We start from the raw sequence: 14,868 nt of genomic DNA, 5'->3' as shown, positions 1-14,868 counted from the left end.
GGATAAAGTACTTGCATTATGCTTTATATCTTCACTAGGTAATCGCTTGCAGTTATTATTTTTTTCTATTCATGGCGAAATCTGTTATCAGTTGTTAAGCCCTTGTAAAGACTTGCTTATTTTCACCGGCAGCCTTTAAATTAATGTCGGGATGAGCTGTGTAGTATGTGTAGTACACTGTTCACCCGCCTTTAAATTTCCAACAGAAGCGAATAACCTTGCCTGAGGATATTTGACGGCATTCCTTACCTTTTCTTCCCTAACATCTTACCCTTTACTCATATGAGCCCCTTAGCTTACGATAAGCTGCTTATCAATTTTTCCGTAAGAAAACCATAAGAAACTGTTACTCTCTTACTTTGTGTGATCTGGGTTTAATGTGACATTTTTTCTAGGGTTCCTGGCTGCCAAAGGAATGTCCATTGCAGCATCATCAACTTCACATCTTTCTGCGGAAGGAAATGTAATGAATCATTCGATTGATGAATGCATTGATCCCACATCTCTGCTGAGACAAATTGATTCCAAGGTTGGAGTATCCCATTTTGGGATAGAAAGAAATCTGATGGATGAGCTGGGTGAAAAAGGGGATGGGCCTCTCAAGGAAACCACTGGCAGGAAAAGGGATGAGAAAAAAATTAGGCGAGTGAGAAGAAGTGTTACTGCAGAAGAGAAGTCAACTTTACAGAGTTCATCCTCAAAGTCATCTTGCGATAGAAACCTTTGTAATCGCGTGGGTGTGAGAAGAAAAGAGGAGTCATATTCATGCAGCAAGTGCACTTTGTCCTTTCCTCAGAAAATGGACCTCACCAAACACAAGCGTATACACATGGCAGAGACATCTTATTCATGCAACGAGTGTGAGAAGTCTTACGTGGATGAGAGCCACTTAGTAAGACATGCATGCATACACATGGGAGAAAGACCTTATATGTGCGACGTGTGCAGTGATTCCTTTTCTGAGAAGAATAACCTGGTTAAACACATGCGAAGGCATACAGGAGAGAGACCTTTTTCATGCAGAATCTGCGAACAATCTTTCGCTGACAAAAGTTCTCTCCGAAGTCACATGCGAACACACACGGGAGGGAAACCCTTCTCATGCACTATCTGCAAACGATCATTTGCTAGCGGTAGTAATCTCAGAAGACACATGCGGACGCATTCAGGAGAGATGCCTTTTAAATGCGACGTGTGCAGCCGGTCCTTCGCTGGTATTGGTCACCTCAATCGTCACGTGTGTGTAGGCACGGGAGAGATGCCTTACGCGTGCCAAATATGCCAAAAACCTTTCACTCATAGAAGTGCTCTCAAAACTCACATGCGAACACACACGGGAGAAAGACCTTATTCTTGCTATCATTGTGAAAAGTCTTTCTCTCTAAAGGCCGCCTTAGTAATACACGTACGCATTCACACAGGAGAGAAGCCGTATACCTGCGATGTGTGCAGCAAATCCTTCAGTTGCAGTAAAGAACGGGTTAAACACTTGCGAACGCACACGGGAGAAAAGCCTTATGAGTGCAGTATCTGCAAAAAATCTTTCACTGAGAAAGGTGCTCTCCGAACTCACATCCGAATTCACACGGGAGAGAAACCCCATTCATGCAGAATCTGCGAACGCTCCTTTGCTTGCAAAAGTAACCTCAGAAGTCACATACGGACGCACACAGGGGATAAGCCATTTAAATGCAACGTGTGCAGCAGGTCTTTCGCTCAAGGGAGTTCCTTGAAGGTTCACATGCGTGTACACACGGGAGAGAAGCCATATTCGTGCCAAATCTGCAAAAAATCTTTCACTCGGAGTTATTCTCTGTCCAATCACATGCGAGTTCACACCGGAGAGAAACCTTATCAATGTGACATTTGTTGCAAGTCTTTTACTAAAAGTGCTCACCTTGGCCGTCACATGGGTGTACATAAATGAGATGAATCATTTTTATACAGGGTCTGCAGCAAGTCCTTAACTTCAAGGAAAGGCCCTTACCACTGCAAGTGTGCACGTACAGTTGTGAAACATAATTTATTCAGAGTAAGCACCAAGTTTTTCACTGTTAGTTCTAATCCCAACCGCCACATGAGCACTAACAAGTGATGAGCAATATTCGTGCTATGTAAGTTGTGTTGCTTTCCCCTGATGGGCCATCTCTGTGCACCTGACATGTTTGGTCATTGGAAATATTATCCATATAAATATCAAAGTTGTTCTAAATCAAGCAATTGCAAATCTGTAGTGAGAAGCCCAATACCTTATTCTTACCTTCGCAATGAAGAATGAATAATGATAAAGTACCTATTGGGATGATGGGTCATCTCCCATGGTACCATGGGAATCGTACCAAGTCATTTTTTTGTATTTTGCACTGAAGACAGTGAGTGAGATCAACAATCATTTTAGTTGAGCTTTTCAAAGACTAACAAGTGAACCCAATATTTTGATATTTGCGTTGAAAGTCATAAGCTGTGAATTGAAGCTGTGGTGAGGCTCAGTTATTGTACTTCCTTCCAACTGGCGTTAAAGAGGTTATTAGAATTATTGAAGAAATTAAGCCTAAAAATGCAATGGGTTATGATAAAAAGAGTATCAATATTATTAAGGTAAATGATCGTACTTTACCGTTTTTTACACACATTGCAAACTTGATTATGATGAAGTGTGAACTTCCAAAACAATTAAAAACAGGTATTGCAGTCCCGATTTCCAAAATAGGTGATAAAACTAATGCTAGCAATTATATATCAATATCAATGTTTCCTGTTTTCTCAAAAGTCCTGGAAAAATTTTAATTCAGCTCTAACATTTAATTAACACCAATAACTACTTACCCCCGTGTAATTGGGATTGTTTGAAAGATAAAAGTACAGAAGATGCAATTTTAAAGCTCTGTTCTGCTATCTCTGATGCACTCAACAATAATTAGAAAGTTGCAGTTTTGTAATATGTAAATATTACGAAAGCTTGCATAGACGAGTCATTGTTATTTTAAAAAAAATTGGCAAGCTGGAATGAGAGGAGTCATTACTAAAAAGTTCCAGAGTAACTTCAGTGGGAGAACCGGGAATGAGAAAATACATGACTTTTATGGACAAGAAACATTACTTTCTTCTGTAGTGCCGTGGAGATTCAATTTTAAAATAACTTCCCTTGTGGATATTACGGCTTTGGTTTCTATATAGCACGATATGAGTGATATATATTTACAAAAATAGAATGTTATGGAACAAAATTTTAATTTTATTCATATTAATTTATATCAAGCAAATGAACAAAATATGTTACATTTAAATGAAAAAGAAATATTCGAAAAATGGAGTGTTTACTACAGATGTCTCATGTATGACATGAATAAACCTGTTCGACATATTTTGAAATTGAGAAAATGAACTTTTTGAGTTAATCTGGGATAAATATAGTGGATAATATATTGATGAAAATATTACCTGGAAATAACATGTCAATTAAATCGAAATGGAAATGCTATCGATTTCAAGTACATTCCTTATATTAAGATATTTATGTCCAAGAATAGGTTGTTCAGTATATTGTGCTCTAGTTGAATCAAGACTGCAATATGGCATTTCTTGCTGGAAAGGAGCCTACCTTCCTCATATTAAGCCTTGGCAGATTGTCTAAAGGAACTCATAAGGGCAGGGTAAAACTGAGTTCTCGTTGCCTCTTTTCCGAAAACATAATGTTTTACGACTAAAGTGTTTTTTTTGCATTGAAGGTACTCATGACGTTTTATATTTTTGTGGGGACAGAGCGAAAAAGATTGAATATGCTAGTAAACTCCGGTAAAAAATACGTCTCCATGAGGTTCGGGAACTGTTTGTATACCTAATCCCCAAAAATGAAGCCTTCAAACATACATACACTTTCCTTGCACTGAAAGTGTTATGTTCCCACCCAGTTAAGATACATTGTGAAAACTATATGGCTTAGTTTCTTGCTAATTAAAGCATTTCCTATCCCAAGAGAATGAATATATTGAACGATTGTTAAAAAGTTGTTGTGTAATCTTGATAACTTTGATTTGTATTTTTTTGTATTTTCATTGCGTAAAGTTATCATTCCTACAATTTACTATGACCAACAAGAATGTACTGTAAATTGTAAATTTTATGAAATATGTACTCCTTTAGTTTGTTGTATGATAACTTGCCACATCTTATATGTATATTCGTTGTTTTTGTAAAACCTATTATGAAATTATAATTGATTGAAATGTACATAAGTTATTTCTTTTTGACAAAGCCTATGTCTACTTAATTGTATGATCATACAGGTGAATAAAATTATTATTATTATTATTAATGAAATGTAAATGAGACAAAAGGTGATCATTTGAATTAAAAGTTCCGAAATTGCCTGGCAAAGGAGCACTTAGCCAAAATGTTACTGTTTTTGAAATGCACCCTTACCCTTCATCACGGCTAACTTTTCTGGGTCCTAGGCAGGCTTGCTTGCATCTCCCTCGCTTTTAAGTCTGTTACTAGGAATTTCTCTTTAAATTATCCTAGCCCCTAAATGCTGTGACAAGATCCATATAAAAAAATGGTGACCTTCGTATTATGTCAAATCACCTCCCACATTATTTCATTTCTCCAAAAATATGTTTCCTCCACGAAGCACCATGAAAAATAAAGGGGATGCCAATCTCAGTCCATAGACGCCGTTACTATAATAATCGCATGCACCACCAATACTTAAATCTAATGAAAAAGTGTTACATCCGCTAACATCTATTTAGAATCTATGTTGTTAACAGGTAGGCAAGTCATTGATTAGTATAAAAACAGCCAGGGACCCCAGTTAGATCCTAGGAGTACTCCATGAATAGCAGTGTACTCAGGTGAATTGCATTTCTTAAACATAATATATTGCAGAGTATTTCTTAGTTGGACGAAAAAATTCTATCCACTTAGGAGATGCATATATACCTACAATTTTGACATAATTAACTCATGGTCTACAGTATTAGAAGCTTTCTCAAGTATGACATGAAATTGACTGCCCTCATTGCCTCTAGCACAAACAAATTAAGCAAAGTAACCAAGGTTCGACATTGCATATCCAGGTTGTGTAAACCCATAATGAAATTAGGGCATTCCTTTTTTAAAACCATACTACAAACACCAAAAAAAACACTCATATACCTTAGAAAAAAACAGAATTTACAGGGGCTAATAATTACTGTGAAAATTGCAGATATTACATGAATTATTATAAAAAGTCCACAGCAGTATTGTAAGTATCAAAAGTGGTAAACATTTTCCTATTAATCCTTAGAATGCGGGAACATTCTTGAGAGCTTTGCACGCTTACTGCAGCATTTACCCAAACTTTTATCACTACTAGGATATCTTACACATGGGCACTTTTCGTCACAAGAAGCGCTAGAGGGCTCAACTCTACCAGACCTGACCTCGTGGCAGGGGGTGCGTCTTGCACAGGGGGTGTCTTTTACACTGTCTGGTAGCTAAAATAGGGAAAAATTAGGGAAACTAACCTAAGGTGATTACTGGAAATGCATACTCACTCGTGACCCTGGTGATGCCAGATGCTTACCTCATCACTGGCATGAAATAGGTATACATAATTCTAATTACAAAATCAGAACAGAGTACAGCGGACTCTCAATTATCCGGATGCGGATTATCCGTGCACAATTCCATTATCGCTCAATGGTTCGCGATCTTTATTAAAAAAATAAAACCTACCGCAAAATCATCGGAATTACTTCATCAATGCAAGGATACATCAACAGTGTCATTTCCCTTAAAATCTCCTTCGTGAAAGGGAAGCAGTCTCGCGCAAGCTGCATTCACGAGAGCTCTGAGTTCTTGTTTGCCAAGCGTCTCAGTGCGCGACCGCGCTCCGTTATCACGGATACACGTCCCGCAGCAGTCGCAACCCGGACAACTTGTGCGAGAGAGGCGACTACGTGGCGCGACTCCATGGCAAAGAATCGCAAATAATGAAATTAATAGAGACGTGGGTTTCAACCACAGAAAATCGTGGAATCCCATGATCAAAATAACGAGTAAGCTAAGAGAATGAAGGACACCTAAAGCTGATCCACCACAGTCGACTTGACCGCCCCAACTGGGTATATATAAGCCAGGCACTAACCACATCCATCATTCGCCCTGAAGACGAGGGCAGAGAAGGCCGTTGAAACGTTGGTAGCGATGTCCATCCTCACCCGGCTAATTTCCCGAGAAGACTTCATCTACGTGGTATATATACTCATAAGGTGCTGGCCCTTGGTATATAACCCGGGGTAGCCAGAATCGTAAGTAAAGGGGGGTCAAGCCATGGTTTAGGGGGGCGCCAAGCCATGTTCTGGGGGAAGACGTGCAAATCAAGTTGTGACATTGGTCTATGAGATTATTTCCCCGAAAAAATAGTTTTATTTTAGCTACATATCTTATGCAAATACATATCAATTTTCGTGGGTTGAAAAAAAATTGTTGAATGCCTTCGTTTCAATTCAGCACCAGACTTATAAAAAACATTGGGGGGCCCCAAACGGGGATCTTGCAGCGGGAAATTTTATAATTAGTGGGTCTTAAGCTTTTTAGATGAGTCTTATGATCAACATTAGAACCCTGATAACTCGAATCTCGATATCTGGGCACTCCGGGAAAAATTTACAGGCCTGAAACATTTTCTCCTCACCCCATAACGAATTTTTGAGGGGGCTCAGGCCCCATGTAGCCGGCGTAACTGTTCAGTACTGATTATGCTTGGTAAATAACCCGGGCAAAATTTGATGTGGACGGCCGGACGGAGTCAACACTCGTAGTCCTGAGGAAGATTGCAGAGTCTGAAATCGAAACGTCGGCAGTGTGGAGGAAGCAAACCACATTTTCAACACAATAGGGTGGTTTCCCATTCTTTTATTATCTCAATCGAAAGATTATCTGTTATTCCTTGAGTACGTATTTCACGCATTTAGATTTTTAAGTGACGATATCTATTTTTCGTGGTTAATTGATAATTGAAAATTTTCAAGCGCGAGAAAACGCTACGGCCTAGTATGAATGCTGGGAAAAGCTCGTGTGACGTCTTCCTGGTTCCAGCTGCCGCCGTGTGAGGCCACCTTGGTACGAGACTATGAGCGCCGCCACGATGTAGACTTCTATCAGGCAGCGCTTTGTTTCATTAGGATTATAAATACCCCATCAAACGAAGAAAAATTTCTTACCAAAGGCAATTTTAATAGGTGGTTATTAACCCTTACCTGCCGGAGACTACGAAAGCAAAACTTTACCACGCTACGAGTAGCATAAGAACATTTTAAAACTCTCCGTATGGAGCTCTTTTTTGGGGGAGTTGCCCGGTTACACTCGTCCCTTGGATTTGGGACCCAACTCAACGGGACGCCCGGCCATTATCCCTGCCTCTCACATGACCCTCGGACCCTTTCATAGCGGGAGTCCGTGGTCAACTTATTATTTTACCGGTGTTTTTTATAAATAATTATTGATTACGATTTCTGAGAAATTACATTTACATAATAATAACACATATTTTTAACCCTTGCGCCCCCAATGCCACACCTGTGCGGCGAGGATTTTCTTCCATAAACAACGAATGCCACACCTGTGCGGCGTTAATTTTCCTAACCTAAGCAACGAATGCCACGCCTGTGCGGCACAGGTCGAAAAAAGTGACCGTGGTGGACACAATAGACCCACGGACGCGGTCGCCCCTCGTGATCCGCCTTATCCGCCCCAGTCCCATCTTCGGTCACTCAGGTCGACCCTTTCTTATCCTCTCCATGCGGTCAACTACTGTTATTTGCAGTGAGTTTTCCAAAACTATATTTGTTGCTTACTTTTTATATCAATTGCTATAAATGAATTCATATTTTTTTGCTGACCACATGGAAATTTCAAACAAAATTCTAACGTTAATATCAACGGAGTCATAGAACAACTAGTAAATATACGAAATCCGTCTATATAAACGTTAAAACTTCGTTTAAAATTTCTGCGGGCTTGAAAAAAACACAAAATTCATTTTGAATGTAAAAATATCGGTGCGAGCAACAAATATTTTCATATATTTTGCTTTAATATTTTAGCCAGTTGACCGCGGACTCGTCCTAAGAAAGGGCTTTTAATCCCTCAAGGGCCTGGGACAGAGGCCGAGGAAAGGGATCGGCGCCCCACTGAGTTGGGTCTAAAAATGGTTAGGGAGGGAACCACTACCTTCAGTCGATAGGAAAAAGCTTCGTACAGTGGAGTAAAGAAAACTTTCAAGAGACTCGTATTGAGGAAGAATTTCCCTCAACGAAGGTCCGGCGCGAAAGGGTTAAGCATTGTGAAATTTTAAACGGGATTCTAGCGTTGATAACAACATAGTAAGGAACTTTTCATTTTTCAGAAGGTTAGATTTTTGAAGTTTTTTAGAAGGTAAGGTGAGAAATTAGAGTGGGAATGCATTCTCGTATGGGCAGGCATAAGTACTAAGAAATGGGTTTTAGTGATAACGTTTTCATAGAAGTTGAGGTTGCATTCAGCAATAAAGGAAAAAGGGTAGGGAAAAAGGGATGCAAGCCTGAAAACCCTTGAAAGAACTAGCACAATAGCATATTGAGGATCGCTTTTCTTAGAATCGGAGAGGGCCATCGAAAAATTCGGCGAAAATGTCATTAGCGCTCAACACCTGGACTGTATGAATGCACGTGCGATATCATTGTGAGAGTGGAAGGTTTGGTTTTTCCGCGTAGTTTACCCGAGACATCGTCAGTAAGCTGAGCACAGGTTCCACCCAAAATGAGTCGCTAACACTTGGGCATATATCGCAGGTACGAAGTTGGATGTACATTACTTTGGAATACCGGCGCATTAGTAATTACTCGGGGGAAAATGAATGGATCAGAAAATAAAGGGTACGTAATGTAGGAAGTTATTTGGATTGTAACATTCATGAGCGATAAAACAACAGCATCTCCCCATTACATATTTTTCATCCCGTAAGATGAAAGAACAAGGTATTAAAGCATTCATATTAAAAATTGGTTAAAAATAACACTAAAATTTCATTTAAAATTTGCCTACGCACAGAACAAAACGAAGAATTCATTACAGTAAATAAAAAATTTGACTTTGCAACAAATTACTCTTTGAAAAAATCATTGCCGTTTCAACCACTTCACCGCTAGTTCCTGCTGTGGGAAGGATCATAAATGAGTGGGAGGGTCGGGCTTAATTGCCTAAGGGGAGTACAAGGGTCTCGCTAAGCTGGGTCTCGGGCCGGGCCTGAATGCCACCGACCTTGACTAACACTGCGGTCGGTTCCCATCCCCCGAGACAGCTATACACGACATCAGGTCGTCTGCGTAGAAAAGTTTGCGACAGCTTTACCCGACATCAGGTGTTCTACGTATAAAATGCCCATCGGCTCCACCCGACGTCCGGCGCGAAAGGGTTAAGCGATATTTCCCTGAGCTCTATGCGTCATGCATGCATTGGTAATCTCAGACGATGTTAAACTCCTATGTACTCGTATAGAGACTAGGTCCCTGTGACGTCACGCGGAAAGGCATGGGCGCCAATCTGGCCTTTTCAAATGAGGTTAAAAATGACCATTAACATTCGTCTAAACTGGGATTTCTAAAATCAAATAACTTGTATATTATGAATACACTAATGGTGGGAAATTATTCGCAATCAATGCCTTTCGGTTTCTTTGATGAAGGAAAATACTCTATTGGGTATCATACAAAAATACCAACGGATAAGGTAAGACGGCAGCAATCGCTGTCAGGCCTGTCACCGCGACGATAAGCGTTGACGTCGATTGTCCGAATTGATCGTCAGCAGAGAGAAGACTAGAGCCTTGGCTCAACTGGTCACTCTTGTGTAGAGAGGGCGATGGTAGCTCCACTCACCGCACATTCCCAATGCAAGAAAAGCGCGTCTTGCATAGTATCGAACAGGCAGTAATGCAATTTCTGATCCGGTGGCGATCCCGATAACTCTTCGTGAAGAGACATTCATTTTACATTTATGGATATCAATGAAGAAACATTTGTGTACAAACATACGTACATTTGTAAACAGGGCCTAGTTTATTTCCCGCAACACACGCATACATCCGTGTTGTGCTGGGAAGCCGTATCATTAGGATATAAGCAACTTGCAGAGAGCGCCATAATGACTGGACGGATATCGACCTGGACAGGGCTAGAGTAGTAAAGGATTTCCCCCCACCCATGAATTTGAAGGGAGCGCGCAGGTTTCTGGGGATGTGCAGTTTCTATTCCAGGTTCATTCCTTCATTCTCCGAAATTTCGGCACCCATCAACAATTTAAAAAGAAAAAATTGTCTTTTCAAATGAGGGGCGGAACAGGAAAAGTCTTTCCGTCAATTGAAAGAGAGAATTTCTTCACCACCTGTACTGCAAATTCCGGACTTTTCCCAAGCGTTTAACCTACATACAGACGCCTCAAGTAACGCCGTTGCGGCCGTGCACTCACAGTCTAGAGGGGGCCACCTCGCCCCCGTGGCTTTTGCTAGCCGCGCGTTGACCGAATCGGAGAGGAAGTACTCCGTGTATGAGGCTGAGTGTTTGGCAGTTGTGTATGGCGTGGAAAAGTTCGAAAAGTACCTACAAGGAAGAGAATTTGAATTATTCACGGACAATGAGGCCCTGTCATGGATGTTCCGACACCCCAAACAGCTCGGAAAAATTGGGAGATGGGTACTTAGATTATCACCTTTTAAATTCAAGGTAAATCACGTTTGCGGTAGCGAAAATATCGTAGCTGACTGCCTATCGAGAATGTTTAGCGACGGATGTCCTGAAAATACAGGTCCATCGGAGCCCAATGTCTGCGTTTTGCAAGATTCTCCGTTATCCTTCACAGCCCTACGGGACCACCAACAAACTGACCCCGAATGTTGCGCATTAAGATCGAAGATCCGGGAAGGATGTTACAAGGGGAACCTTAAAATAGTTCGCGACCTATTGGTATACCGTTCGAAGCGGGGCAATCATAATCGTCTTTATGTCCCTGAAAGCGTGCGTAACATGGTGATCTCATACTTTCACGATTCGATGTTGGGCGCGCATTTAGCCTTTCATAAAACTAAAAATACAATCGAACGCGAATTTTACTGGCCCAATATGCGCCCCGAGGTGTCTAAATACGTGAGGGAATGCGAACTATGCCAGAGGGTCAAACCTGCGCGCAATACCAGAGTGGGTTTCCATGCTGCGAAAGTGACCGAGCGACCGTGGCAAAGGATATATATTGATTATGTGGGTCCCATTACTCGTACGCGTTCGGGGAATACCTCCCTCATGGTGATCATTGATGGTTTCACTAGGTATGTCGTAATACTGCCCGTTAGAAATATGACCGCTGAAAGCACAGTGAAAAATCTCATCAAGAGAGTCATCGCATATTTCGGGTTTCCGGAAATCCTTGTCTCCGATAACGCTCCCTCTTTCCTATCAGCCAAATTCAAGGCAATGTGTTTCAATTATGGAATAAAACACGTAAACACATCGCCGTACTTCCCACAGGCTTCCTTGGTAGAGAGGTTCAATAGGAACTTGAAGGCCGCTTTAACCATGTACCATCACGATTCTCAAGATAGATGGGACGAAGGCTGCCCGATGCTAATGATCGCCTTCAACTCCGCCTTAAACGAATCGACGGGTTGCTCGCCATCGAGTATTTTTTTGGGAAAAGAACTTAACCATCCCTTGGGAATGCAATGGGGGATCGGCATGGAGATGGGGACTGACATAAAAGATAAGAATTTGGGGGAAAGGTGGGCGGAAGTTTTAGTCAGGTTGAGGAGAGTAAACAGGACGGTGGCGGCAAAATACAATTCGTCTCGCGCGGGGCAACCCTATGTGGTGGGACAGTGTGTCGTTCATAGGCTTCATCCCACTAGCTCTGCCCCTGACAAAATATCAGGAAAATTATTGCCAAGGTGGTCCGACCCCTTAAAAATTACCAGTTTCACCAGCCCGGTGACCGTGGAACTCGGGGATCCCAAAACGGGGGAATTCAGACGTCGTTGTCATGTTTCTCAACTTAAACCTTACCACATGCCAGGTGGGGTCACCATTCGCGGAAATGACGGAGGCGATAACTAACCTTTCCCTTTTTTTCTCCTTCCTCACCTACCCTCATATTCCCTTCATGGCCTTTCCTGCTCGCCGACACCTCGGCGGTGGGGTAGATTGGGGGACTCGGTAAGGCCCCCATTTCCGCTGCTCGCGTTTTTTTTCTCATACCCCTAAATTTTTGGGGCGATATTCTATGTCTAAATTTTCGGAAGCAGTCACAGCCTCTTGGAACCTCTTCCGGCCCTTGAGGTTGCACCCTTGCTTCCCACCCTTTTTTTTCCTTTCTTTCCTCATCCCCTTTTCTCGTAGTTTGGGGCTCTCCTGCTGCTGGCTGAAAGGACGAGACTGGTTGGAGAGCTACTCTCGGGCATCCTCACTCTCCTTGGCTTTTACCTTGGTTGGTGTCCGTGGGGGCCGATTGAAGAAAAACATTGTTCGTCGATGAAGAAGCGGCGTCGAGTTAAATCATAATGACTGGACGGATTTTGTTCCCCCTCCTTTAGGCGGGAATGTGTGAACAAATTTTTGTATCATAATGATTATTAATATTTTTTCCTAAACGATTTCTTTTTAACCGTAATTGTCATGACTTGTTGCATATTTACATGACTTGTTGCATTTATGCATATTTTTTTCGGCCTAGGTAACTGGTGGTGGTGGTGTAGACCTGTTACCCTGCCTATACCCCAAAATAAGTATAACTCCTTCCCTTCTCTCTCCCTCCCTCCCCCAACCACTCTTCACTGGGTTTGGAGAAAACAAATTATCGTCGGTTAGCAATGTGGCTGGGCGAAGGAAACAGCGAGTGAGCCGATGTACTCTGGCCCCTTATACCGGAGTCATGCCGGGGGACCAGCAGGGGAGGATGAGCCGTGCATGCGGGCTCAAGGTCGGCCTGGCCGGCCATGGAAGAATCATACCAGGACGTGACTGGACGACGCCTGCAGTGGATGAGGCGCGCATGATGGCTAGAGGTGGGCCTGGCCGGGCGACTGGTGTCAAAAAAGCTCGTGCCTGGAGGACGGCAGTAGAGCCAGCTTCCTCCCCACCCCACCTACTCCACCGGCAATTTGGGGGGCTTATATAAAGCCTTCCCGGGGACGAGAGTCCACTGTTTTTTCCGGATCTTGACTAGTGCCGGTCGTTGCAGCGCGGCCCTGCTGTCGCCCAGTCATCCCCGCCGCCTGGTGTGAACCTTTCTTCTCCTTAACCTTCCCCCTGTTTTCGTACCAACTACACCACCACTACCACGGCCACTTACCTTTTCGTTGTATTTAGGATATTAAATACTCGCCAGAGGGTGGCGATTTTTTTCTGGTTTAAACCATGTAGTTTCCTTTTTTTACCTTTTTCCCTGTTATTTTTCCGTGAGGTGACAACCTCCTTCAAACTCAGCTCAAAAGACAAAGAATTCAATTCTTATTTTATATTTCTTGAGAAAAGAACAAATATTTATTTCGAAAACTGACTGGAGAAACAAATGCATGACCGCGGTCCCTTACCGCTAAGAGGGGTTATAAAAGACGAGGGGTCACCTGCTCTCGGATTCCGAGGGTAAAGCCTAAACCCCACAGTGTTGGCTCCCAAAACAAAGAGGTCGTACACCACGACCGTCACAAAAAGGGAAGAAGTAGAAAACGTATATATACGGCTTTCAATCTCTTGGTGAGGAAAATCTGAGACTGAAATATACGGCTTTCGTCTCCCGGGTAAAGAAACGTCCACACCTATATTAATGCCTTTCGTAGGGAAAAGGTTAAACCAAAAAAGTACTTGTGGTTAAACAAATGGATTTGATGGCTTATAGCGTGAGCTTCTAACTTATATACAACTTAATGCATGCTTCTGATTTTAATTATTATTTCTAACAACATGTGGTAGAATAATTTATTATGTGGTGTGTGTATAATAATTTATGTGGTGTGCATGCGGGAATCCAATTTCATGCTGCATGCTGGAGATTGATCACCCCCTGCCAAACACCCTAGAGGTGGCTCGCAGGGTATTATGTAGATATACATATCTCGGCTACTTACCATTTAACCACTTCAATGAATAAATCCCTACGTCATACTTATTTCTCACAATATTCTATCCACCAGCAAGCATGAGGTACAACATAATTGGAGTAAAGAAGTGTAATGAATAAATTATACCCTTGGAAAAATGGCAAAGGTGATTTATTTGGATATAGAATCATGCTATTTAACTGCAATTGGGTAATGGGTGAAAATTTAGAACTTAGTTTTACCCCAGAATTTTCATTCGCACATTTCCATGGTATCAACGCTTAACGTCATCTTCTGGTGAGGATTACATTAGTCCATCATCATAATTACCAGGCGTGCATACTAGAGGGAGGGAGAGCTCTAGGGGTATGGGAAGAGGGTTTGAAGTGGGAGGGTGGAAAGGGAGGGGTTGGGTCTTCCTCAATTTGTAAAAGGCAACATAAAGTTGGGAATGAGGGAGGATGGTGAGGTAGTTGGGGCCGATGCACCCAAGCTGACTGCAGGGAAAAGTAATCCAACGATTTGATCACCGGGTTTTTCTCTCAAATTTGAAAATCTTTGAGAATAGTTGGCACAATCATGGCTGTTGCCGGGTTTCGCTTGTAAGTGGGCCCTTTGTTTCTATTTCGGTAAGGTATTTTACTCCATTCAATCCCTTCTAACCCTTTCCCTACCCTAGAGGCGTCGTCGGGCTCCTATTGTGGCGTCGCGTCTTTCCTTGTTCCTTCCCATCCAAACCCCTCCCCAGGTGATCGGGC

General features: G+C 42.2%; 1 protein-coding gene across 3 annotated transcripts in view; it reads left to right on the top strand.

Annotated features, from left to right (window-relative positions):
- Positions 1–4,167, top strand: part of LOC124172355 (zinc finger protein 271-like) — a 34,306-nt gene extending 30,139 nt beyond the window's left edge. For all 3 annotated transcript variants that reach the window (XM_046551801.1, XM_046551800.1, XM_046551799.1), the window contains one exon: positions 396–4,167. In XM_046551801.1, the coding sequence (XP_046407757.1) occupies positions 396–1,927 (1,532 nt within the window). In that variant the 3' untranslated portion in view covers positions 1,928–4,167. The remainder of the gene's footprint in view (positions 1–395) is intronic.
- Positions 4,168–14,868: the final 10,701 nt, after the last annotated feature.

Source organism: Ischnura elegans (assembly GCF_921293095.1).
Source record: "Ischnura elegans chromosome 13 unlocalized genomic scaffold, ioIscEleg1.1 SUPER_13_unloc_1, whole genome shotgun sequence".
NCBI classification, from domain to species: Eukaryota; Metazoa; Arthropoda; class Insecta; order Odonata; family Coenagrionidae; genus Ischnura; species Ischnura elegans.
This window is presented reverse-complemented; position numbering and strand designations above follow the sequence as displayed.